General features: G+C 37.0%; 1 protein-coding gene across 1 annotated transcript in view; it reads right to left on the reverse strand.

Moving 5' to 3' along the window:
- EIF3H (eukaryotic translation initiation factor 3 subunit H) overlaps positions 1-27,968 on the reverse strand; it is an 88,942-nt gene that overhangs the window by 45,468 nt on the left and 15,506 nt on the right. Inside the window, exon 2 of the mRNA XM_060115803.1 lies at positions 22,485-22,641. Within this exon, the coding sequence (XP_059971786.1) occupies positions 22,485-22,641 (157 nt within the window). The remainder of the gene's footprint in view (positions 1-22,484; positions 22,642-27,968) is intronic.

The raw sequence follows: 27,968 nt of genomic DNA on the forward strand, positions 1-27,968 counted from the left end.
TGACTACAAAATATGTAAGGCAGAACACCCTTGCTCCAAAAACAGAATGAAAAGCACAAAAACCAAAAAAAAAATTATTTTTAAGAAAACAAAACAAACAAAATAAAATGAAAACAGTTAAGGCAGTACATGCAGTCAAATAAAAAAGGCTAGGACACCAAGCCTGCCTGTATTACGATACGACCATTACAATAAGGGTACAGACATAATAGTCTCACTGTGGCTTTTCCAAGGGGTTCCAGATCACCCCTAAGGAAATACTGGGCCCGGATGAAATTTTTTTAAAAGAAACAATAAAAAAAGGATAGAGTTTTAGGATTTTAGAAAAGCTTTTTTTTTTTTTTAATGCATGCCTATTTGCATACATATGGACACCGAAGACCTATTGTTGCCTTCACCAACCCAAAGGCTGGCAAATTTGCTCACTTTCCTCCTCTGTTCTGCTATAGACTGGGAGCAAAGTGGAGTTCACTCCACCAGTGAGCTTGTGAATTAAAATGGAATGAAGATGACCACAGCCCTCTGAGTCTGTACTCAAGCCACTTTCCCTATTGCTTAAAGCCACTACCAAGAGGTGAGCCTCCCTCTGCATTATGTTACAACATTTTTTTACCCACTTTACCAGGAACCTCTAGCTGAGCCTGTCCTCCTCGCACTGAATTAGTACTAAAGGTTTATGTTTCTTCCCTCAGGGCCCAAACCTTTATTTGTTCCTATTAAATATCACACTGTTTAAAAATCTTCTAAATTTCAACTTGCCCTGGTTAGTTTGAATTATACAATGCAAATGAGACTACTCAATAAGGCTTGATCTTGAAATGTGATAAACATAATCTCAACTGATTAAGTTAAATTATGCTCCAGTAGAAGACAGACCCTACATGTTTCATATGCCTCCAAGCTATAATGAACTCAAAATTTTACCCCAAATGTACCCAAAGTTATGCTTTTGTGAAAAATAACAATACCTAACACTCATTAAGTGTTTACCATGAGTCAGGTACTGCTTTAATGTTTTACATGCATTCTTACTTAATCCCCAGAACAACCCTACAGGTATATGGTATCACCACGGTACAGATCAGATCACATTCAAACACAGCAAGAGCCTACCCCTGGACCACTACACTAGAGAGCTATTATCATGGCTTGGCTATTAGGTAGCTATTGTTTCACATGCAAAATAATTATAACTGCAGTAATTTTTACCTTTAGCTTTAACAAGTTGATCAATGTGATATAAAATAAATTTGACATAGCTGATTATTCAAAAAAGTAAACCTATACGTTTCTCATACATTTAATTCAAAACAGAATTTACGCTGCAATTTTCTAGATCATCATATTAAGTCTAGTCTGCAAGTCAAGTCAGCTGTCACTCACTAATGCAAATCACTCCTTTACTCAGAAGACATCAAATTTCTCGTATCTACCCCGGCTCTCATTCTCACCACCAGTGCTCAGACTGGTCTTAAAACAGATCTGAACACTGTCATAATACAAAAAGCTTTCATAGTTGCCCATTGTCAATGGTACAAAGGCCAAACTCTTGAACAAAATGATCAAAACTAATATAAATCTATGTTGTAGGTATCGACTGTCTCCACTTTACAGATGAGGAAAGTGAAGCTAAAGGACTTTTACATACTCCGCATCTATCTATCAGTACCTTGGTCATGTAACAGCCTCTATTTTAAAAGCTCTCCCCGCAATCAACCTCTTTCCCCATTCTTAGAAATCCTAATCTGTCACGTGAACGCCAATTCTTTAATGCTGCCAACCCCTAAATTTCATTGTTTATGATTTTTTTCTACTGAGATGCAAGACATTGTTAATATCAGTGGCTCATCTAAACAAGGGACAGCAGTGGGGCTGTTAGGAATTTATACATATAAATTTTACACACAGACATATATACATTTATTTGCGTGTGTATGCCAAAACTCACCAAGTTATAGGTCTCATTTTATTAATTCACATTGATTTGATAACATTTGCTTACATTTCCATCCATTTCATAATTCAATTTCCCAACAATTTTCGTCATCAATAAAACACGTGACATTTGACTCCTCTAAGCTCAACAAACTTTTTCCTTAACAGTTTATTTAAATGAACACATAGGTGCTCTGATTATTCTCTTCGAATGGCAAGGGCCCTTAGGATCAATGGCAAATGACAGTGTAGTTTGTTTTTAATGGAAATAATGAAATAGAAGACAGTATTTTAACAGTCTCAAGTAGCCAACGATAATCTGGCACTGGAGCAAGACTGCTTAACCATCTAGGGAAAAAAGCAGGTAACAAAACTCATCCTTACTGGGATGGTGGCAACTGCAGCTGAAACAAAAGATTATCCAATTGATTAACCAATTTCAATCTCCTGAAGTGTTCAACATCTTCTTAAACAAAACTCCTCTTCACTTTTTAGTCACTACTTAGCAAAAACTTACCAATGGTCAAATGCAAGTATGGTTTATTGTTCCTGTTTTTAGTGGATCAACCGACACTCTTTAAAAAAAAAAAAAGATTTATACAGTTTTAAGAGAAGCCAGAAACATCCATAAGTAAAACCGGCAACCAATATGAAGTTAAATTTAGCATGCTTGGGGTTCAGAGAGTCCATTTATATTGCAAAAGCTAGGTTAAACATAACATTTGTAACTTTTAAACACCTTTTTTGAGAAATGGGATGGGATTTTTCTATCACTGCTAATTTACTTAGAAATTATATGCTTTCCCAAGTTAAATCCACCCTACTAAATATAGAGTATGCTCAAAACATTCAACCAGCTATCATATAATAAGACTTCTGGCCTAAATTTATTTTGTTAAATTTCTTTATTCTAATCAGTTCTCCTTCAAAGCTAAGAAAAAAAATACTTTTTCTATATATGTTAAAATTAGGGAAGAATGTATTCTTCAATCACAAACAAAATTAAAACAAAGGAAACTAAAACAGTAAAAATTTTTGTCACATTATTCAATACTGCTAATACTATTCTGCTACCTAAAGGATCAAGTTTAACTAATTTAGCTTTGTGAGCAATTTACAATCTTTTTTTGGTTCTAGCCATTCAACAAATATTTTATTGAGCATTTACCATATGCCACTGTTCTACATACAAGGGAAACAATACATCTGTCTTAGTTCCTGAGCTCAATAAACATCCAGTCTAATAAAAGTGAATAACTGAAAAAGATAATTAAGATTAATCCTGAGAGTCCTCATAATATTTATTAATTACTGGGGTGTTTTTCACTTACCTCCAAAAATTCTTTGCTACTTGTTCCACCAGGAGGTGGAACTTAACTCCCCTCCTCTTGAGTAGTAACTCACTTCTAGGGAAAATAGTAAATATTCAGTGGAGAAACCTGGCAGTCACCCCCTAAACTGAGCGGCCAAGGTTAGTATCACCAGTACTAAAACACGTTGAGATGATGTACCCCCTGATATGATGTGATGAGAAAGGCACTTCTTTTGTATTCTTCCCCAAATTCTACAACCTCAATCTAACCACGAGAAAGCATCAGACGAACCCAAACTGACAGACAGTGGACAAAGGACCTGATACTAGTACTTTTCAAAATGTCAAGGTCAGGAAAAACAAGGAAAAGGCACAGAATGCAGGAGACTGAAGAAACATGACAACTAAATGCAACATGGTATCCTGGATTGAACCTTGGAACAGAAAAAGAACATAAGTAGGAAAACTGGAGAAATCTAGATAAAATCTGTACTTTAGTTAATGGTCCCAGTTCTTAGTTTTGACAACACCATGGTTATGTAAGATGTTATGGTTATATAAGATGTTAACAGTAAGGGAAACCTGGTGAAGGGTATACAAGAACTCTCTGCAATTTCTGTAAATCTGAAATTATTTCAAATTAAGAGAACAGAATAATCCCCTAACCAGGAAAAGACAGATCTTGGTTTGGGTAGAAAACAAGTGGTTTAGCATAGCTGGCATATTAGGGGGAAAATTGAGGGTAATGTCGCAGGACATGTCAGAGAGAGAAGCAGGAACCACACATCTTCAAGATCTAGTGCAAATTCCACTAGTTCCAACCTAGGGCTGAAGTGACTTCCTCTTCTGAAATCATTTCCTATACGAGCCATTTGTGTATAACCAAGTATCGCCTGGGAATAGTACAGCACTTACTTCATAAAGTAGTCATGGGGATTATATTTAATGCATACCAAATGCTCAACACAATTTTTGGCACTTGATAAGTGCTCAATAAATGTTAGCCATTACAACTGAGGTGTAATGTTATCATTACCAATACAATAATAATGATGATGGTGGTGATGATGATGACATTCAAAGATTATTGCCTCCCCATGGCTAACTTTCAAGATTTTTACTTTTTAGTGAGCTTTCCCAGTGAAAAAGAGAAAAAAGACAATTTCTTCCTACTAATAGCTAGGAAAAATACCTATTTTACTAATAATAGTAAAATCTTGGATGTACAATTGCTTTTTTCCCCATACACAGAAGAGTAATAAGGTTAGTCAACAAATATGAAGAGATACTTGGAGTCAATAATCAAACAAAAGTTTAAGAACTGCAGAAAACGGAAATCAAAGGAATGTCCCTAAAATTTCAATACAGGCAGGCTTCCATATCCCCCGTGTTCCACATCTGTGGATTTGATCAACTACAGATTGACAGTATTCAGGGAAGGGGGAAAAAATTCCAGAAGGTTCCAAAATAAGAATATATAAGATAAAAAACTTGAGGGCTTCCCTGGTGGCGCAGTGGTTGAGAGTCTGCCTGCCGATGCAGGGGACACGGGTTCGTGCCCCGGTCCGGGAAGATCCCACATGCCGCGGAGCGGCTGGGCCCGTGAGCCATGGCCGCTGAGTCTGCGTGTCTGGGGCCTGTGCTCCGCAACGGGAGAGGCCACAACAGTGAGAGGCCCGCGTACCGCAAAAAAAAAAAAAAAAAAAAAAAAAAAACTTGAGCATCCGTCGATTTTGGTATTCACTGTGGAGGCCCTAGCACCAATCCCCTGTGGATACCAAGGGATGGCGGTACATCCTTTCTTATTTTCTTAACTGGAAAACTCAAAAATTAAGTAGTTTAAAAGCTGAAATGGGGCTTCCCTGGTGGCGCAGTGGTTGGGAGTCCGCCTGCCGATGCAGGGGATACGGGTTCGTGCCCCGGTCTGGGAGGATCCCACATGCCGCGGAGAGGCTGGGCCCGTGAGCCATGGCCGCTGGGCCTGTGCGTCCGGAGCCTGTGCTCCGCAATGGGGGAGGCCACAGCGGTGAGAGGCCCGCGTACAGCAAAAAAAAAAAAAAAAAGCTGAAATGTTTCAAACATCCCAAAGAAAACACCAGCTATTTAAGGCTGGTTTTTAATGATTTCAAGCCTTTTTTCTTCACCTCTCAAACAATTTCATAGACTGTATAACACTGTGTAGCTCTCACAGTGGTAGTATATGCTATGTCAGTGGACAAAGTTGTGTTCACACCAAATGTAAAAGTTTGGCGAGTTCCTTTGTACAAAAGGCATTTTGCAGTGGATACAAACTATTGCCAATAACACTGCGTAGGATCACACATGGGAAATGATAATTCCTGCATCAAATATTCCTGATATTCAAGTGCTGATGAGCTACAATGAATGTTCTCCAACATCTAATTCATATTCTGTCAGAGATAGATCCCAACTGGCCTGAATGAATTTAGATACCCAATAGTATGTCTGAGATGGTACAGCATAAAAGTAAAAAAAAAAAGTTCATCTAAACTGTGCAAAGTTACATATTAAGGCACATAGTACATAACTCTACCCATGTTGTTTAGCTATTAAACTATTAGGAATAGAAAGTATAAGGAGAAAAGTTGAGTTGTTTCTTCCAAGAGAGAAACTCTAATTTTTCAACCAAAACATCAATGTCCTAAGGTTTCCATAAATTATAAAGACTTCCAAGACAGAGTGATGATTAAAAAAGGATATCAGACACCACCTGACCCATGTGACCAAAGTCAGCATCACTAGTGATGTCATGTGGATAACATTCTACCCTCCAACAGGATGTAATAAGAAGAGCACCCACCGTTGTAGGTTTACCCTTCAAAACTCCAGTCTAATCATGAAAAAATATCTGACAAACTCAAACTGAGGGACATTCTACAAAACACTTAATCAGTACTCCTCAAAACTACCCATATCATTAAAAACAAGGAAAGACTGAGAAATGGCCACAGACCAGAGGGGACTAGGGGGACACAACAACCAAAAGCAACGTGATGTGGTATCCTGGACTGGATCCCAGAAAAGCAAAGGACATTAATGGAAAAACTGGTGAAATCTGGATAAAGTCTGGAGTTTAGTTAACAGTAATGTGCCAAAGTTGGTTTCTTAGTTACACTTATGTACCACAGGAATGTAAGATGATAACATTAGAGGAAGCCGGGCTGAGGGCTATAGGAAAACTCTCTGAACTATCTTTGCAACTTTTCAGTATACCCCCAATTTTTCCAAAATAGAAAAGTTAATAAAAAATAAAAACTCCAGACAAATTTGTTTATAAAAGTTATCTAGTAGCCACAGATAAACTTTCTTGGCATAAACACTATCACCAATGCATTCAATCACCAAGCTGAGTTTTCATGAATATTTCAAATACACCACCAAGAAGAAAAATAAGTCTTAGATTAAGTCACAGAATTATAAAGAACATGACAGTCATTAACTCAACCATTAACTTAAAACCCCTTGCTGCTTACTCAACAAAACCTAAATTCCTATAAGGCTCTGAATGACATAGCCCCTTGTTTCTAACTCAGAAGGATTTATTCAGATGGCCTAACTTTCTAAAAGTTGCTAAACAATGGCAAGCTCATTCCCACCTCAGGGAGGCCTTCACACTTCGTTTTCCTCTACTCCTGGCTCTCACACACCTAAATACACCTCAGTATCAGGGACTCTGAAGAGACCCATTTAAGGTGGGGCACCACCCGCTAAATCTGTTTATTTCTTCCACACTACTTAACCCAATTTGTAATTATTTTATCTGGTTAACTGTCTTATGTCTCTCTCCTCAACGTGTTCATTATGTTATCCCTCAATATCTGCCAAAGTTCCTGCAGTAGCTGGCCCTCAGTAAATATCTTTTAAATGAATGAATGAGGGCTTCCCTGGTGGCGCAGTGGTCGAGAGTCCGCCTGCCGATGCGGGGGACGCGGGTTCGTGCCCCGGTCCGGGAGGATCCCACGTGCCGCGGAGCGGCTGGGCCCGTGAGCCATGGCCGCTGAGCCTGCGCGTCTGGAGCCTGTGCTCTGCAACGGGAGAGGCCACAACAGTGAGAAGCCCGCGTACAGCAAAAAAAAAAAAAAAAAAAAAAAAAAAATGAATGAATGAATCCACCAACTTGTAAAAACTATTCTCAAGACAGGACACAACTGTCTAAAGAATTCCATCCCATGAATGGACAGTTCTGTTGGAAGAGTGAAGTAAATCTACTTTACTCTTTATTTCTATTTTTAGAAGGTCTTAGTTCTGCCTTTTGGAGCTTTATAATAAAGATCAATCCTCTCTCCTTAAGACAGCCCTAAAAATATCAATCCACATCTATACCATATTGACTATTCCAAACAATGCGTGTACTTTTCAAAATGGCCCCGAAAGCTCCCTTAATTGAAAAATCTTAAATATTTAAATATTTTAGTAAAGCTCGTATTGCCCTGCCGGTCATCAACAGCTCATATTTACTGTACCCACCTGCTCTGTCATACATACCATTATCGCAGAACGGGTGCTGTTTACAAATTATTCAAGAGGAAAAGGGATGACAAACAGGATTTAATTCTTCTAGAATATGTCAGATATTAAAGCTATTTGATACATGAAGTCAAGCCCTCAAAATATGTGTATAGGGCCTCCCTGGTGGCGCAGTGGTTAAGAGTCCGCCTGCCGATGCAGGGGATACGGGTTCGTGCCCCGGTCTGGGAGGATCCCATATGCCGAGGAGCGGCTGGGCCCGTGAGCCATGGCCGCTGGGCCTGCGCATCCGGAGCCTGTGCTCCGCAACGGGAGAGGCCACAACAGTGAGAGGCCCACATACCGCAAAAAGAAAAAAAAAAAAAAAAATGTGTATAACCTTGAGCTCAACCTTTTACAATTTCTTCCATCTCTCTAGTATTCACCTTTTCATTCTTAATGCTACTGCTCACATTTCATTCAAATCTTCATTATCTAGACAAAAAATATTGATGTTATACCCTTACACCTCCTGCTGGGGAACTCAGAATGACACACAACTGTTTGAAGTCTAAGCCTGTTTTTCAAGCATTCCGTCTTCCATAATCTGACCCTATCTATTATTATTTCAGACCATTTCCCCAAAGTAAGTCTTTGCTCTAAGTGACAGACCTCACTTTCCTATGTTTGTATCACATGCTTGTTCCTAAATCTATGCCTCTTCATTTTGTATGAGTTCACCTTTCCTCAATGAGTCACAAACCTCTAAAACTTAAAAGTACTACCCTACTTTCTAAAAACAGAAAGTTACAAACTCTTGGTAAGCAATCTTTCCAATGCTCAAATCTCTTCCTATTTTTAACACTTTTCTCCTTTGTCTTATCAGGAAAAACAAAAAGGCTGTTGATTATCACTTCCATATGTCTTTCAGTACCAAGGGCAAATCAGGTATATTAAAAGAAGTCCATTACATTTTTAAGTGCCCTTCACCAGGCTTAAAAGTTACACTGGGACATGGAAACTTCAAGCCAAACTACAATAGCTGTAAGAGTTCTCAAAAATCAAGACAGAGGTCGGGGGCGGGGAGGGATCAAGACAGTGAAATTAATCAGCACATCAATAAATGTACAAAGCATTTTACATGTACATTTTCAAAACAGCACTTTTAATAATGATTATTATTACTATCATGCTAAGAACAACAATATCTTAAGTTATTAAATCTTCCCTGTCCTCCATTTACTAGTCCAAATGAATATTTATTTTCCTAAGCCAAAGCATTTGCTTAACTACAGGACAAAGATACTATTAAATACCTGAGAAAGACTATTTCTAAAATTAGTGGAAGGAAAGTCTGTTGATTTTGATGACTAAAAATTTCATTGATCTATATTAATGGGCTAGCTAACGTTTAAAATTTCAAGTTCAAAGACAAAGCAAGACAATTTATCAAACAAATTAAATTCTGTGATTAGTATAATTCATTCATTATGGGTGAAGTAGTTAAAAATCTTTCCATAAATTCTCAAAGATGCTCATCAAAACCACTTAATACCAGCTGAAGGGAAACCGATAGCAGTTAGTTACTACGTTCTCAAGACATGAAATATATATTTAAATGGATGTATTTATATCAAACAATAATTAATTGAATTACACCAAACAGCATTATAGTGCTCCACTACCACAGGATAAACAAAAGTGTAATTATGATCCAAGCAAAAAACTAAAGAGAAGCAAGGTCGGATGAACTTGATACTCAACTGCTGCACTTTCAAGCTTTTAATTTTGTTTAAAAGGTTTTCTCGTTCTAAGGTTCGCTTAGCTGTTGAACTTGCACCTCCCCAGAATCTCAGCTTGGCCAGAGCCTTTCTTTTAAAAAAATCTCTTTGCAGTGAAAGAAATTATGGTCTAAATCACAAAGATGACAAGAAACCTTAGCAATTTAAATAGACAAGCCTTGAAATAATATTGTGATCAAAGTATCAAGCAGCCTAATAAAACCCAGGTGGCTCAAGCTTATCATATACGGTACTCATTACCACAATTGCACTATTTAATCTACTTCCTGGTGTCAACAAAAACTTTCTGTTATTAATTCCCTCCAGTTATGGATCTGCTTAAGTTACTGCAGTTTTCTGATAAGACATCTCTTTGTCCAAAAAATTTTTTAAAGAGGGAGCAAGTCTCATTTTAAATGTTTTAGAACTAGAGCCATGGTTGGTAAAACCACAGAAACCACAGTGGCTTTGTATTATTAGTCATCTATATAAGGTTATGTTAATTACTAAGGAGGTACCAGATGACTCACGATTAACAGCTTCATAAGAGCTCATATGTTTACATCAAAAAGGTAACCATATGCACATACAAAGAACTGTTTTACAAGTTATAAGCCTCAAAGTCAAATAAGAGATTTACTCACTGACAAAGGTATACAGGATAGATTCTGCCAGTCAACTCCTCTTACCCATACACAACTTCTCCATCATTCATATGGTTGGTTCCCTGTTGGTTACAACTTGTGAGATTTTGAAGCAATTTTCCCATCTATAGGTCTTACTGACCTTTTTTAAAGTACTTAATTGTTTCTCAGGAAACTTGTTTTATGGCATAATTTGTTTCCAAAAAGATTCCATTTAGGCAACATAAAAATTCTAGCTAGCATTATTAAACCTACCTCAACAATGGTGTCAAACACTGAAGCAGCAAAAAGATTTTATCAAAAAAAAATAATAAGAGGCTGGCATGATCATGGTTACTATCCCTGGATTTTCTAGATGGTCTCAAGCATAGGTACCACAACATCTAAAAGGGGAAGTTGAGAGCTGAATGTATCGCAAGCCTCCAGTTTACAGACAGCTGGGTGTACTGGTGACAAAGGAAAATCACTCACTGCTTTGTGTTTCATGAGTGGCACCCAGTGTTCACACAGATTCCTTACAACTTACTAACTGATCCATTTCCTTTCCATGTTCTCTTCTCTCTCACTCTGCTTGCGCAGATGGCAGTTACAGCAGATTGGAAGCATTGCACAACATATCACTTAAGCATACTGTGTACTCAGTAAAGAAGGAAATTCACATGACAAGCTTTACCAGTATTGTCTGTTTAAGTCATCTGCAAAGCAATGTATTCTAGAAAGTCTTCCTGTGTCATCAGTCAGAGGCTGATCTCCTAAGTCAAATTAAACCATCTATTCAACCTATTGTTTGTAACTGCATTCAACAGCATTTAATAAGAACGTGGTTTTCCTCCCTTAACCCAACCAGATCAATGTATACTTTCAATTAGCTTCTCCATTCTTTCAGCATTGAAATGGTCTTAGAGTGCAGGAGGTGACTGTATATATTCAACTACCACTAATTTTCTGTTGACCTAAAAGTTAGAATTGCCCTTCATTTTAATTTAATACCTAGTATACAGGGAGAAACTTAAGAAACTTTCTGAATCTCGTGTTAAATTCAACAAACATTTGATTCCAGCTGTGCTGACAGTAAATGGTAACACCAAGAAGTCACTTTTAAGTAAATACATCATGCCTACAAGTCACAACTGCATGCATCTGTATCACTCACAGTGCTTTCAAAAAATACTGGCATTACTAACAACCCTCCTAAATTGTGGTGAATTACATATTAGATGGGCACGTTGGAATTTCTAGTTCTGGATTAGCCACTCATTTTAAACTTGGGCCTCTGTGGGCTTCAGTTTCCCACGTGCAAAAAGAATCACAAAAGTTCCTACTGTGATCCGCTCTGCAAATGTGAAACCTGAGGCTAGAGACAAATGATTACAATCAGTAATAAACCAGAACTTTACCAGAACTCAGTCTAAATTCCCTTCCTTTTATGCCTTTCAGAAAGTTTGCAAGAGCTGTATAAAAAATATTTTAAATTTTTTCTCAACTAACAGCTATAATGGTAAATGTGTACACACGCCATTTCCATATATATGGAATTGGCTACTACTTATTTTTTATCAGGCTGCCCATAGGATGAGGAGACAAAAACGAAATACAAATCTGGCTTATAGCAAAACATCATTCTCATGGTTAATCATGTCAAACATCTCCTAAAGGAGCAGGGAAGTAACCCAGACTTGCTTACTGTGATTTTAACATTTCACGATATGTAACATTTCACAGTATGTCTATACCACCCCATTCCTCATTCATTCACCAGAGAAAATGGCTAATACCCATAAAGGTGTTATATCACCACTCTTCATACAACCCTTCACTCTCTTCTAGTAATGAATCTTTTTAATGTTTTGTTTTATCTGTGTTTTCAAGGTAGGAGTGGTGAGAAGAGTGTTATGAGGAGGAAAAGAAGAAATTTCAAAATTAAGAAGAAATAATTCACCTCACCAAAAAAGTCTTGCTAACAGACTTTTAAAACTGAGTACATTTGATTATAGATTAAATTACTGACAGAGAAATTTTCATCTAAAGGTTTGGGAGTCCCTACCAAGTGAGATCAAAAATAAAATATTTCTAATATGAAAATAAAAAACATGATGAGTTTACAAATCTTTAGGGAACAAATTAAGTTACAAAATAATGGAATCACTCTGAATCACAAACTTGGAGACGTGTAGGCTTGCGGACACATCTTTATAAACCCAAGTCATTCTCCAACTACACAAAAAGTTTTCTAGACACTTGCACCTGAATAGCAACATAATCTTCACTTATACAATAATCTGGTTTCACTAACGTAATGTGCTAACAAATCTCCCCATGCTTCAAGTCAAACACATTGCTTAGAACAGCTAAGTTCTTCAACGAACACTTCAGAAAATATCCTTAGCAGATATAGGCACGAAATGGCCAGTGGAAATGCCTGGCACACAGTTCCCACTGAAATACTGACTTGATGAATGAGTAACAATGGAATAAAGAAAGAAAAGAAAAGGAGAAGGTAAGGTGAGAACAGAGGAGCCTGGAAGCTACGGTAGCGTGAGGACAACTGTTATTTGTGGAGTGACTGCTGCCTTTGCTGCCTGCTGGGGTCGCTGACACATGCCCCAAGTCCAGAGTTCCCTAACTAGGACTCTGCTGTCTGACTCTTCTAACCACTGTTGCTGCTTGTGGGACTAGTAGCCTGCCACCAAAAACCATGTCCACAAGGTCCTCACCTATCCAATTCTACAAAACAGCAACAAGACAGACACATTTCTGCAAAGACCACTGGAGTAATTTTGTGATCCTCTCACCGATCAAGGAGGGAAGAAAGGCTGTCTGTATATTAAGATGTCTGTAGGTTACATATTAGAGAAAACAAAGGATGAAGATGTATGGGGTGAAGAACAGGGGAGATGTAGGGTTGCATTATAAACCTATGCCATTATATTGTTACTTAAGCCAAAATAAATATTGTCTTTGTTCTCAAATGTATCAGAAAGCACCAAAAATGTACTGAGTAAAAATTACCAATTTAAAAAAAAGGCAGCAAATAATCCTCATGTTGAAAAGGGATAAAGGTATGAAAACACCAGTCTGAAACTGATAATAGGTAAGCCTTGAAGAGTAACCTCAAACAGATAAAAGTTTCAAGAGCTATGAAAATTTCACCTAGAGAGATGAAAACAAAACAAACAGAACACTTCACTGGCATGACTAAGATATCACTCTATATTAAAGGGCAGTTTGCAAAACTCAGTATTAGCACCAGAACGTCAAATCTAACTATAATCTATCAATCTATAAAACTTGCAGATCAGGTAATGTATTTAATTGGGGGGGTGAAGCCAGGTAGCACTTCTCCAGGGCAAGACAGGAAGCTTGAACTGTGATGGTTAGGACAATTTTTGGAAAAACAGAAATAGCAAGGATCTTTGATTACACACTGTAGCTGTGGCTTTTTGACATTTTAATTAGTGCCAAAACAGTTCATTTCTAATGGTTATTACCTTAAAGTTTAGTAATAAATTCAAATATCTATACCTAATGTCGTTGTGGTTCAAAAGTAAGGCAATTTTTATTTAATTAAAATTTAAACCACTGGGAATAGTAATTTAAGGATTACATTTTTAGACCTGGGAAACTTAGGAATTTTAAATACTATTTAAGTATTGTATCCACCTGTAATTTTCAAATCTTAAGGTATTACTTTAAGTCTGGACAAAATTTGAACAGGTTTTACTTGGCTTCTTTCCAAACCATAGCACTTACGCTTTAGGGACCAAGGGAGGGTACAGTGTAAAGCACTTTAATTTCTTAAAGCAGAAAAATCTTTTACCTTGACCACATTTTCAATAGTATATCCTTCCATGCACAGGAGTTTCTCATTTAAAAGGGGGAAAAAACCCTAAATTTTAAAACATGCAATAAACGCAGAAATATTTTTCAAGCTTTTAAAATGAAGTTAGACTTTGTTCCTACTCTTGTATTTAAAATCTTGAGACGCCCAAACTGAGAGAACAAAAAAGGCATAAAAATAATCAGGACTGATGCTTTATATTTGGATTCTACTTCTCATATTCTCATCACCCTAATAAGCCAAAAACTAAACATATAAAGTAAGGTTAAGGTTTTTAACTTAGTTTCAAATCACAAACTATAGCTTTCTGAGTGAGCAAAATAATTTAAGTAAGCAATAATCTAAAGTTCATTACCCTGAACATTCAGTGATAAATCACTCAATGTGAATGGTTTAACATTTTCAAAATACTACCATGAATAACAACAAAGACATCAGTACCCTGGAGAACTGTGCCATAATTCAGTGTACAGATTCTCTCTAGTTACCTGACTATACAATGTTTCATTTAAAATGAAATATATATGAAATAGGTTATTAAATATTTAAAATTTATTAAGTATCCTATTTAAATATTTATTAAATATTTTAAATAGAGCTAACTGCAGCATGGGTCTTGAGTTTCTATAAACAAGGCATTCAATTATTATTGTCAAGCATCTTTTTATGTATCAAAAGAGCCTAGATGTCAAAAACAACTTCTCCACCTAATAACAAAATCAGCAACAAAATCTGAAAAATATTATCAAGGAACATAATTAGCTCTGAACAATAAAGATGCCAAAATGAATATATATTAAATTCTAGAGATGCTTGTGTTATTTATGAGGGCCCAGAAATGTGAATAATTGGAACAAACTCACAAGACATAACTTCCTTAAAAATTACTTAAAATGCAACTAATAACCACCTACAAAATCAAACTTTACCTCCCCTGTGAAGTCATCCTCCAAAAGGAATTAGTAGCTCATATCTGAGCGTTGCCATCATTTTTTCCCTTCCTCACACTAGACTTAGATTAATTGTTTCACAATTCTTTGTTTACACACTTGTCTCTCCCACTTAAAATCTTTCAAAGCAGTAACTAGGATTTCATATCTGTATCTTTTTCACCACCCACTCAATGCAATTTTTTTTCACCACCTACTCAATGCAATTTGCTGGATAAAAGCTGAAAAGGAATTTTTTTTCTGATATCTGAAACATTATCATACCTCCACTTGATGATCTGAGGTCACAAAGTAAACATGCTCCTACTTCTCCAGTAAGTTTCAAAACACACTTCAAAACTATCTATATATAATATTTCCAATATTTCCACCAAGAAAAGTTCTTTGGGGGGGAAAAAAAGCAATAAAACAGTATTTTTAAAAAAACGAAATCTGTCGAACAGACCACAGTGATCAATGACTGTTCATACAGATGGAAGATAATACAAAATAATAAGTAAACATCATGTCTTTTTACAAAATGTCCCCATCTGTCTGAAAAAACATGAAAAGCTTTCTCCATTCTGACTCAACCCTTCCCTGAACTCAAAAGCAATACAAAATAGTGATCATCAGCTAGGGTTAAAGCAGTTTTGCACTCAGTGTGGGCTGCAAGCAAACTAAGGAGAAGGAAGGCGAGACTTCAGGAAGCAAGTAATTAAGCAGAAACTTTCTCCAGTGTAAAATATAGCTTACCTATGTAGAAAGTATTGCAAGTAATATAACTATACAAACCCACTCTCTCCGATCCCAGTGATAGAAAAATAACACCTATGCCATGAAAACTTACTGTGATTACATTTTATTTTAATTACATTTTTGCCAAGTTTTATTTTAGCCTTTGAAGAGTTCTGTTTAAGACGATACTACTTACTGCTCTTCTGTTGGTAGCTTAATGATAAAATGATAGCGTATAACACAGCCTTTAGTAGTGTTTCCTAGTCGAACACTAAACTTGAGTTTAAGAAAATAATTTTCAAGTGCCTGAAAATAAACAGAAAGGTTAAGAGCTATGTGCGTGTACATATCACTTCACTGTGTGGAATTACTTCAGTAATTACACATGCTGCACACGTCAATACTGTCTCAGTTAGGCATCACTTCATTCCCCTAACTGCATTTTAATAGCACAATACAGTCTTCGTGCTTCATTTCTGAAAGAAACTTATTTGAAGGCCAAGGATCATCCTTTGTGACTGACTTAAAAGAGCAAAATTTTAAAAACTGTCTATTCCAAATATGAAAATTATGGATGTGGCTCTGATGCAGAATAAAGTAAGCTTCTTGCATCACCTGCAATATTATATTGATTTAGTCTGCTGAAAAACAAGACAGTGAGTTATTGGATCTGTGTTTAATTCACTGCACTTTATAACATATTTAAGGAATTCAGTTGTATAAAACAGTATCTGAATCTTATCAGATGAAAATATTTTTCCCTTTTAGCATGTCTCGGGTTGCATGTCTAAAAAAACAAATTAGTCTCCAGTTCTCCTAAGCTTGATAATAGTGCCCCCTAATGGGAATTTTAATATGAGTTTTTCTACTTAATTTTTAAAAATCATATATTCTCTAACATGAGCATATTATCTCTCTAGAAAGTAAATTCTGTAACATAAAAGTTTATCGAGATTTAAACCTCTCAAAGGAGAAGTTATCACATATGCAAAAAAAAAGTGAATTCATGGAGAGAAACAAGAGAAACTTCATGCCACAACTGTTTCTTGTTTTCTGTATCAGCTTATTGTAACATCATCCATGGTAGCACTACCCAGAAAGTTAATCTCATAAGGAAATTATCCTTCAGCTATGTTCCCAATGTTCAGTATATAAGCAATTAATACGTGCTTGATGAAAAACATTAGCGAGTCAGATAAAAACAGGTTCAGAAGTGAATTATTCGGCGTCACACAGATCCTAAATATAGAGCTGAAATTTCCACCCAGGTTTTCAGGCCTCATACCACTACCTTTCCACAACACCTGGTCACAAGTCTACAACCATTAATTGAAAGCCTTTCTTCCCTGTTATCCACAGACAGTTCTCACATATATCAATAATATGTGGGATATTTTTGAAAAGAAAAATGCATTAAAATTAAACTAAATACCATTCTGATACTTTGCAGATGCACCAGAGAAACAAACACCTGATAATACCAGCATTTTCATTACAGTGCCCATAATACATTCTGGATGAGAGTCAATGTCAAGGGCAACATCTAGAAGAAATAAGTAACAAACAAAAAGCCATCAATTTACGATGAAAAGAAAGAACTATCTTTAACTTTTGAGAGCAGGAAAATAACAAGAAAAAATTATATATAAAAAAGAAGTGGTCAAACTTTCTTAAAGAACCAGACAGTAAAAAAAAAAAAAAAAAATTCAGGCTCAGTGCCCATATGGTCTCTGTCACAACTACTCAACTAAGCCACTGTAGCAGGAACACAGCCACAGAAAATACATAAGTGAATGGGCATGACAGTGTTTCAAGAAAACTTTATATGCAAAAGCAGGCCCACAGATCATCATTTGCCAGGCCCTAATTTAAAACGTCTCTCTTTTGGACCACAGATTAGAAATCTCAACTTTACACGAGGCACAAAAACACACAAACCAAAAAACCCAACCTAACACAACTTGAAATACATAATCACTAAGCTTATTAAATGTTCAGTGATTTTTACTTCCATAGGGTGAAAAGCATAGGAAAAGATCCTTCCCTGAATAAATATTAGTTTTAGCAAGCATATAATACCAGAATAGCAGTAAGCAAAACAACAGGCCTTTACTTTAGCATGATTTAAAATAATCAACATGCAGGACTATAATGGGAAAATTTAGCTTTTATCAAGGTTTGATAAACATCTAATGGTGACTGCATACCAATGCCCATTAAGATAAATAAATGGGGACTTCCCTGGCGGTCCAGAGGTTAAGACTTCGCCTTCCGGGCTTCCCTGGTGACGCAGTGGTTGAGAATCTGCCTGCCAATGCAGGGGACACGGGTTCGAGCCCTGGTCTGGGAGGATCCCACATGCCGCGGAGCGGCTAGGCCCGTGAGCCACGACTACTGAGCCTGTGCGTCTGGAGCTTGTGCTCCGCAACGAGAGAGGCCGCGATAGTGAGAGGCCCACGCACTGCGATGAAGAGTGGTCCCCGCTTGCCACAACTAGGGGAAGCCCTCACACAGAAACGAAGACCCAACACAGAAAAAATAAATTAATTAACTAATAAACTCCTACCCCCAACATACAATTTGTCTTGTAATCTATTCTACACACACACACACACACACACACACACACACACACACACACAGACTTCGCCTTCCAATAGAGGGGGTGCAGGTTCAATCCCTGGTCGGGGAACTAAGATCCCACATGCCTCTCCGCCAAAAAACCAAAACGTAAAACAGAAGCAATATTGTAACAAATTCAATAAAGACTTTAAAAAATGGTTCACATCGAAAAAACTTAAATAAATGGCTTAAGTGAGAGAACCTAAAATTTAAGACTACTACAGGAGGCTATGAAGAAATACAGAGCATTGTCTTACAATTATTCACATATATAAGGAAAATGGCAAAACCTACTAGCTTCCAAAGGCAAACCAAGAAAATCTAATTCAAATTCAGTTGTTTTTCCCAAAAACAAATTTAAGATATAGAATAATGATGCCCTGCACTCAACACCCTTTAATCACTGGCTTCTACTTCATTAAATTTCTAAAATCAACACCATTTTAGTGGGAAAATCATGGGATTTGGGACCAGGGACCCAAAGATCTCAATCCCTGTTCTACCAACTGCCAGTTAAATGATTTTGGACAAGTTGACCTCAGTTTCCTAATGTGGAAAACAGGACTGGTAAAACCTTCAACTATGTAGAGTAAATGATTATAGGAAATGCACATATAATACACAGCAAACAATGCCCTGTAAGTTTTTTATTATTATTTAACATTAAATTGAAGTCTGTTCTAATCTCAGTGTTATTAAAGCATTTTTTAATGAGCTTCTTAAAGCACATGTTAATGAAAAGGTACAAAGGCCAATTATCTCAAGTCCATAAAAGAAGTCAGCTTCCATGGAGAACAGTATGGAGGTTCCTTAAAAAACTAAAAATACAATTACCATATGACCCAACAATCCCACTATTGGGCATATACCCAGAGAAAACCATAATTCAAAAAGACACATGCACCCCAATGTTACTGCAGCACTATTTACAATAGCCAGGTCATGGAAGCAACCTAAATGCCCATCGACAGACAAATGGATAAAGAAGATGTGGTACATATACACAATGGAATATTACTCAGCCATAAAAAGGAACAAAACTGGGTCATTTGTAGAGACGTGGATGGATCTAGAGACTATCAAACAGAGTGAACTAAGTCAGAAAGAGAAAAACAAGTATCGTATATTAACGCATATATGTGGAACCTAAAAAAAATGGTACAGATGAACCAGTTTGCAGGGCAGAAATTGAGACACAGATGTGGAGAACAAACGAATGGACACCAAGGGGGGAAAGCAGCAGTGGGTGGTGGTGGTGGTGGGATGAACTGGGAGATTGGGATTGACATGTATACACTGATGTGTATAATATGGATGACTAATAAAAAAAAATTTTTTTTAAAAAGCAGGAAAAAAAAAAGTTAGCTTCCAATGATCAAGATCTAAAATTAGTCAAACATTTTGCTTTGTTCATCTACCATATTTGCACTGAACAGCTATTTCTTGCTCATATTCTAAATTGAGAATTTTATAAAACAAAATTAATTACCCGAGAAAGCCACTTGACAATGTAAACTGTTCAGGAATGGATTCTGCTCCCAACTGTGCCACTAACAAGGAAACTGAGTAAGTAACTTCAAATGAACCTCTCAGGCTCCTAACTTGTAAATCAAAGAAATTGTGCTAACAATCCCTGGTCTTCTCCCTTGTCTTCCAGGTCTAAAATAGTTATTACTGAATTATAATTAAGTATCTCCAGATAGGCTGGTGAATATGGGAATAGAGATAACTTAATACTGCCAAAACGGACTGAAGAGAAATCCCAACCATAATCCTATGTGAGTATTACACACATCTAATATTAATATTACAGTAGTTCAAATGAAACAAGGAGATCCTGACTGGCTTAAAATAAAACAAAATAAAATGCATATTGCACAAAAGTTTTTTAATAATGCTAATACTTAAGTGCCTAGAATAAAACAGCCTTGGTTAGTTTCTAGAAGTATTATCTTAATGAAAAGAAGATGTGTAGACCAAACTGCAATACCAAGGTATTAACCTCAGTAAGAATATACTTTGTGTTATTAAATGTTCAAGGTACTATGAGGAGGTGAAGTCAAATGAGATTAACATTTTATCAAAGTTAAAGTTGATCAATTAAAAGTTATATAGAAAATGAATGGTAAAAAGAAATTTAAAAGACAATCTCATTTACAATAGCACCAAAAAGAATGAAATACTTGAAATAGGAACAAACTCAACCAATGCGGCACAACACTTGTACACTGAAAACTACAAAAAGTAAAGACGACACAAATAAATGGAAAGACATCCAGCCTGTATTCATGGACTAGAAGATTTAATGTTGTTAAAATGTCCATACTACCCAATGTAATCTACAGATTCAACGCAATCCCTATCAAAATCCCAATGGCATTTTTTTTTTTTGCAGAAATAGGAAAAAAACATCTAAAATTCATACGGAATCCCAAAGGACCCTAAATAGCCAAAATAATCTTGAGAAAGAAAAACAAAGCTGGAGACCTCACACTTCTTGATTCCAAAACACATTACAAAGCAACAATAATCAAAAGAGTACGGCACTGGCATAAAATTCCTAGAAGAAAACACAGGGAAGAACCTTCATAACATTGGTCTTGGCAATGGTTTCTTGGATGTTACACCAAAAGCAAAGGCAACAAAACCAAAAATAGATAGGTCAAATTATATTAAAGCTTCTGCGCAACAAAGGAAACAAAAGAGTGAAAGGAACAAAACATCTACAAACCATATATACGAGGAGTTAATATCCAGAATATATAAAGAACTCCTTCAACTGAGCAACAACAACAAAAAAAATCCTAAAAAATTAGCAAAGGACTTGAATAGATATTTCTCCTTCTAAAGAAAACATAAAAATGGCCAACAAGCATATGAAGAGATGCTCAACATCACTATTATCAAGGAAATGTAAATCAAAACCACAATGAAAGATCGCCTCACACCTGTCAGAATGGCTATCATCAATAAGACAACAAATAACAACTGTTGGCAAGAAGATCGAGAAAAGGGACCCCTCACACACTGTTGGTGGGAATGTCAACTGGTGTAGTCACTGTGGAAAACACTATGAAAGTTCTACCAAAAAAATTACATATAGAATTATCACACGATCCAGCAAATCCCACTTCTGACAAGATTATATATCCAAGAGAACTAAAAACAAGATCTTGAAGAGACATTTGCAGCATTATTCACAGTAGCCAAGAGGTAAAAACCATCTAAATATCCATCAACAAATGAATGGAAAAAGAAAGTATAGTATATACATACAAGGGAGTATTATTCAGCCTTAAAAATGAAGGAAATCCTGCCGTATGCTACAACGTGAATGAGCTTTAAGGACCTTAAGCTAAGTGAAATAAGCCAGTCACAAAAAGACAAATACTGCACGATTCCACTTATAAGTGGTATCTAAAGCAGTCAACCTCTTAGAAACAGAAAGTAGAACGGTGGCTGCCTCGGGTTTGGGGAGGGCAAAAAGGGGAGGAGTTGGTCAATGGATATGGAGTTTCAGTTTTTGCAAAATCGAAGTTCTAGAGATCTGCTCCACAACAAATGGCATAAAGTTAACACTACTGTACACTTAAAAATAATTAAGCTGATAAATGTTATTTGTCTTAACTGCCATTAAAAAAAAGGTATGTACAAAATGAGTTCTGAGAGTTCAGACAAGTGAGAAATTATTTTCAACTAGATTTTTTTTTTAAATCCTTTAGGATGCTGACCTTGGCCTTTGGTATGAGCTTTTAACTATTAACCTTTGCTAACAAAGCAATTATACCTGTAGCACAAAAATAAAATGCTCCTGAAATACTTAAGGAGTGTCGTCTTTCTGAAGTAGATAGCTCAACTCATCTTTTCTTAAACAGTAAGCCAAACACTATAGTAGGAAATGGGTGTTGGACACAATGACAATCCCTGTCCTTCACAATGTACTTGGCAAGCTGATTCCATAATGGGGAAGTTAACATCAGCACAGCTCCTATCCAAATTATGAGAATCACAAATTCCAAATAAGTAAAGGCCAAACTAATGAAGTTTTTTATAATAAATCTTCATTTCAGAGAATTTGTATAATTTTTTTTTTCAAGAAACTCAGAACTAGGCTACCCTGATAGACTCCCAGTAACAGAATATCAAAGGTTATGGTGAACATTGGATTAATAACCATTTGTGTGCACTGCAAAGACACAGTAAGACGAGTACCCTTACCTTCATCAAAGTCAGCATCATCTTCAGTGTGCTGGGGGAAAGGAAAGCAGTTGGTAATTTCAAGCCGATCTTCGACAACAAGGCCCAAAAGCACTCCTTGAACCACCTCAGTTCCCTGTCCTTCTTCTTGGTAATGTTTGATGATCTTTAATACCACCTAGAAGAAAAAAAAACAGAAAGAAGCTTAAATGCCATCTTATAGTTTACACTTCCTTTATTTCAAAGAAAAAATAAAACTTGCCTAACCAAATTCCTTACAAATCATTTCCTTTACCCTTACATAAATAACAGAGTCTTAAATAGTCTAAATGTACATCTGAAACTCTTGGAATTTGAAGACATGTCAAAAATGTCCAGGGCTTCCCTGGTGGCACAGTGGTTGAGAGTCCGCCTGCCGATACAGGGGACGTGGGTTAGTGCCCCGGCCCGGGAGGATCCCACATGCCGTGGAGCGGCTGGGCCCGTGAGCCACGGCCGCTGAGCCTGCGCGTCCGGAGCCTGTGCTCTGCAACGGGAGAGGCCACAACACTGAGAGGCCCGCATACCGCAAAAAAAAAAAAAAAGTGTCCATGTATAGCACTCACAACCTTCAAGTCAAGGGTCCCTAAAGATCTGGCATCCAAGAGTTCCTTCAGTCAAATCAAACAACATCACCTCAACCTGAGATCATTACAAAGTGATCCTGTTAACCTTTGTTAATAGTAAGATAATTTCCTGCCACAGATGTTAAAAGTATCAATAAAACACAGAGAAAAAGACCTCAATTATCTGAACACCTAAAAGCAGAACCCTCTGACAAATTCTCAACACCTCAAGATGGTTCCTGAACAGAGCATCTAATTAATCAGAGGAAGCAACAATGGGAACATGTATCTAAGAAGAATCTGGTTGGTAACAGAGAACAGAAAGAGAACCCAGTCTCTAGCACTACCTAATTTTTCTCAACCAGAAGGACACACCAAATAATCTCTAATGGATTAGTCAGCTCTTACTATTACTCTCTCCTTTAATATTTCCATAAAGATAAAGAGGTAACAGGATTGAACAGGCAATTAATTTAAAAGTTCACAGTAACAGTAATGATTAATAATAATTCCTACAACATGAGACTGGTAATATATTAATGGGCTTTGAATAGTGCTTGGCACATAGTATTTATTAATAGTAGTCTATTATTCAGTACAAGCCCATGGCCTGAAGACTAAAGGGCAATACAGTCTACAATATAATGGAAAGTCCTCAGAGGGAAAAAATAAGTCTAACAACAAAATGATAATTAGTATCTTACTGATTAGCATTTAATTTAAAACAAGTATATTATTGACAGAAATAAATCATTGGTAACCAGTTAGTAACACAGGTTAAAATTATTGAACATCATGTGCCAGGCAGTATTCTGATTATTTTACATGTATTATCAATCACGTAATTCTCACAACTACCTTAGGGAAAAGGCATTATTATACTCATTTTACAAATACGAAAACTGAAGCAGAGAGAAGTAAATGACTAAAGATCACACATCCAGGAAATGGTACAACCAAGATTTAAACCAAGTCAAACTCCAAAGCTCATGTGCATACTTTAACAAGGACATGACTTTCATATCAGTAACTTAATAATTAAAACCATGAGTTAGGAACAGATACGAAGCAAAGACTCTGTGATGAACAGACCCAAAAAGACATTACACCAGTGTAAGATCCAGACCTCCTAAGAACAGCAAGCTGTCAGCAGGGAAAAAAGCTTCATGTAGAAGGACTGGAAGTACTAGTTGGTGTACTACCTCAATACTGTGAAGTGGAGAAAGTGTACAAACCTTACATATTCCTGTATAAAAGACCTCTCCACTTCTTGAAAGGCACAAAATAGGCTTAAGGGGTCATGCGGGAATAGGAATGATTTACAGCTCTAGCATTTATTAGCTGTGACCTTGGGAAAGCTATTTAATCTTCCTAAGTCTTAGACTTCTGACTTGCAAAATGGAGCTACTTCATAGCATTATTGACACTATTAAAAATGAGAAAATGTACAGTAAATACTTCACACAGGGTCTGCCATGTAATAAATGCTCAGTAAATCATCAATATTACTGACTTTATCAATAAAAAGAAAACAGAACTGTTTAATTCCTATTCAACTTGACTCTCTGCCAAGAACAATCATTTCACACACTTAAAGAACAGAAGAAACATGAATAAGAAGGGATAAACAAAACTGACAAAGAGTTATCACAGACACACCTACCAACTTGTGTAGTTTACCTAGTTTCCTGGATACTTAACCCTATTAATGAGATCACTGAACCACAGGTGAAATCAAAGTAAATGAGAGATGCTAGAAGATATCTGAGCTTAATGTAGATCTTTGCACAAATCCTAGAACTGATCCCTAACAGCTGGTTCCTGTGTGTGCAAAAAGCAGTATTGATGACTAGGGCCCAGCATAGTTTCACAAAAAGCCAGGCCAAAATAATCTTATTTCCTTTTATAAAGAAATGAGAAAAAATAATTATGTTTAAAAACAAATTAGCATAGTTTAAAAGTATCTTATATTGAAACACTGTCTTCACTCTTACCAAAGTGAACTGTAAAGGGGTTGGGAGCAATATAACCAAACAGCATAGCAGCCTGATATGCTTGCCCCAAGAATCAATGCAATTTATACAGCATCCACACAGCATCCACAGAAGTACAGTGCTCCAAGTAAAAGAAATTATTATCTCACTCTTTGAAGCATCACTGACCTGTTACAGCCAGTTCTCTATAACAATCAAGAGAAAATTTAACAGTATTCAATTGAGCAACGGGAAAAAGCACAGTGGTTTAACCATCGGCTAAACATGATCAACATGAATAAGTATACTCCAAAAGGGCTAATTATAAGAGAGAAAGTTTAAAACTCTGTGATGAGAACCAGTTCAATGAATTCAAATCTCTCTCCAGGCTCAGGACACTCATAAAGAGCACTTTCCATGGGCTTCCCTGGCGGCGCAGTGGTTGAGAGTCCGCCTGCCGATGCAGGGGACACGGGTTCGTGCCCAGGTCCAGGAAGATCCCACATGCCGCGGCGCGGCTGGGCCCGTGAGCCATGGCCGCTGAGCCTGCGCGTCCGGAGCCTGTGCTCTGCAACGGGAGAGGCCACAACAGTGAGAGGCCCGCGTACCGCAAAAAAAAAAAAAAGGGGGGGGGCACTTTCCAAATAGTGAAGCACTAGAGAATGCGTCTTACTTTGAAAGACAAACTAAGGACCACAGGTGACAGTTTCAGAAAAGAGTATTTCAATTTTAAAGATGAATTCTCTCTAGCATTTATGGCTGTCCAAAATAGAAGCCTTTAGGAAAGGCCTGGTGATCACTAAAATGATCTTGCCAATTTAATAAAATCTGATGAAATAAAACATTCAGAAAAAAAACTTTACCAAAACTAAGCAAACTCATTCTTCATTTTGACATTTTAGAGCCTTCCTATTTCTTATATACACATTAAAATCTCAATTCTTTAGTTCAAAAAATAATGTACTGGAATTGCATTACAAACTTCAGAGTAGGCTCACTTAGATGTCAAAAGGAAATTCCTGAGCAGAAGGAACCTACTGACATACAGGCTTCTGAAATTCTACACAAATAACCAAGAACTTACTGTATATAGAAAAATATTCCATATATTATTGGTATTTATAAGAATCCATGTACTGCTCACGGTCTCCCCTCTTAAATGTCCTCGTAAAAATGAAGGGATGTTTTTACTCACTGCATCTTCAACACCCAACACAGGTACTAGCACATAAAAAATACTCAAAATATATTTGCTAAAGGAATGAATGGTAAACATTTATCAGTCACTTATGCCAAGCACCCCACCAAGTGCCTCGCATGCAATTACTCATTTAATCCTCAAAATCACTCTACAAAGTTAGCAATATTATTTTCCCATTTTACAGAGGAGGAAACAGATAATCTGACATAGATTTATTAAATCAGGAAAGTGAGATCTGACTTCTGACACTAAGGTACATTTAATTACTTACTTCACAGTAACCGAGTAACTTTAGGCTCCAAATATGTTTTTCATAACAAGACTGAAACAGAATGCAGTGGCGACAGCTCTGGAAGAAGTCTCTGTAACTAAGTTGTAGACGCAGGGTTTCTGCATGGAGTAAGAAAAGTTCAGTGAAAGATTTACAGGGACCTGCAGCAAAAAGACTGAGGGAATGGTACTGGTGGTCACATTTTTTGTGCCCTGATAAGAAGTAGCATGAACAGGAAACTGCCACTGACTGTAAGAATGCGATTCAGCTCTTTAGTAGCACTATCCTCACAAGCCACAAGATGGGAACGTTCCACCACACATGTCCTGTTTCAGTCATGCTTACTAGCCTTTCATTTTTCTCTCCCTCCAACCAATCATATGCTTCTGTCCATAAAACAGTGCTGACATACTTTTAATTAATCCTGTTTATTGATGTCATGCTACCTGTTGTTACTCTTAAAAGCAAGATACATGAAAAACTTAATAGCTCCCCAAAACAAAAACATACTCCTCTATTATATTTTGTTTATAAGCATCACAAATGTTCTTAGCTTATCAAAATGACCTGGGGAGCTTTTTTAAATAAATGAAGAGAGGTCTTCACCCTGGCTACATATGACAGCCATCAGTATTTTTAAAATACTGATGCCTGAAACCCAATCCCTAAAAATCAGAGTTAGTTAACCTGGGTTGGGGTTCCTATACTGGTTTTTTGGGTTTGGGGTTTTGTGGGGTTTTTTTTTTTTTTTTGCTTTTTGGTTTCTATTTTTGTTTTTAGATTCTCCAGGTGATTCTAACATCCTACTTCATTCTAACTTTTAATGAGGTAGTATGGACCAGCCTTCCTTTTTTGTTCTGTTTTTTGTTGTTTTTTTTTTTAATGAGGTGGGTTTTTTTGTTTTTGTTTTTTTGGCTGTGTTGGGTCTTCGTTGCTGTGTGCAGGCTTTCTCTAGTTGCGGTGAGCAGAGGCTACTCTTTGTTGCGGTGCGCGGGCTTCTCACTGTGGTGGCTTCTCTTGTCACGGAGCACGGGCTCTAGGCGCACGGGCTCAGTAGTTGTGGCATACGGGCTCAGTGGTTGTGGTACATGGGCTTGGTTGCTCCGCGGCATGTGGGACCTTCCCAGACCAGGGCTTGAACCCGTGTCCCCTGCACTGGCAGGTGGATTCTCAACCACTGCGCCACCAGGGAAGTCCTTTTGTTCTGTTGTAATTTCTCAGGTGATTGCAACGCACTCAACTGGTTAAACCACAAGTTTTCTTTCCTGTTTTAAGACTCCCTGTGTTGCTAAAAAGTGAGTACACTGAGAAATACAAACCCAGGAATGAACCTTTTATTTATAAAAGCATAAAGAGAAACTCAAGCCCTACTTGAAAGGATCCCTACAATAAAAAAATGAGAAGATAGGTAATGTGAGCAGTTCATTTGAGAAGTATTCACATGTCTATAGCAGA

This window comes from Mesoplodon densirostris, chromosome 13 (assembly GCF_025265405.1).
Source record: "Mesoplodon densirostris isolate mMesDen1 chromosome 13, mMesDen1 primary haplotype, whole genome shotgun sequence".
Classification (NCBI taxonomy): Eukaryota; Metazoa; Chordata; class Mammalia; order Artiodactyla; family Ziphiidae; genus Mesoplodon; species Mesoplodon densirostris.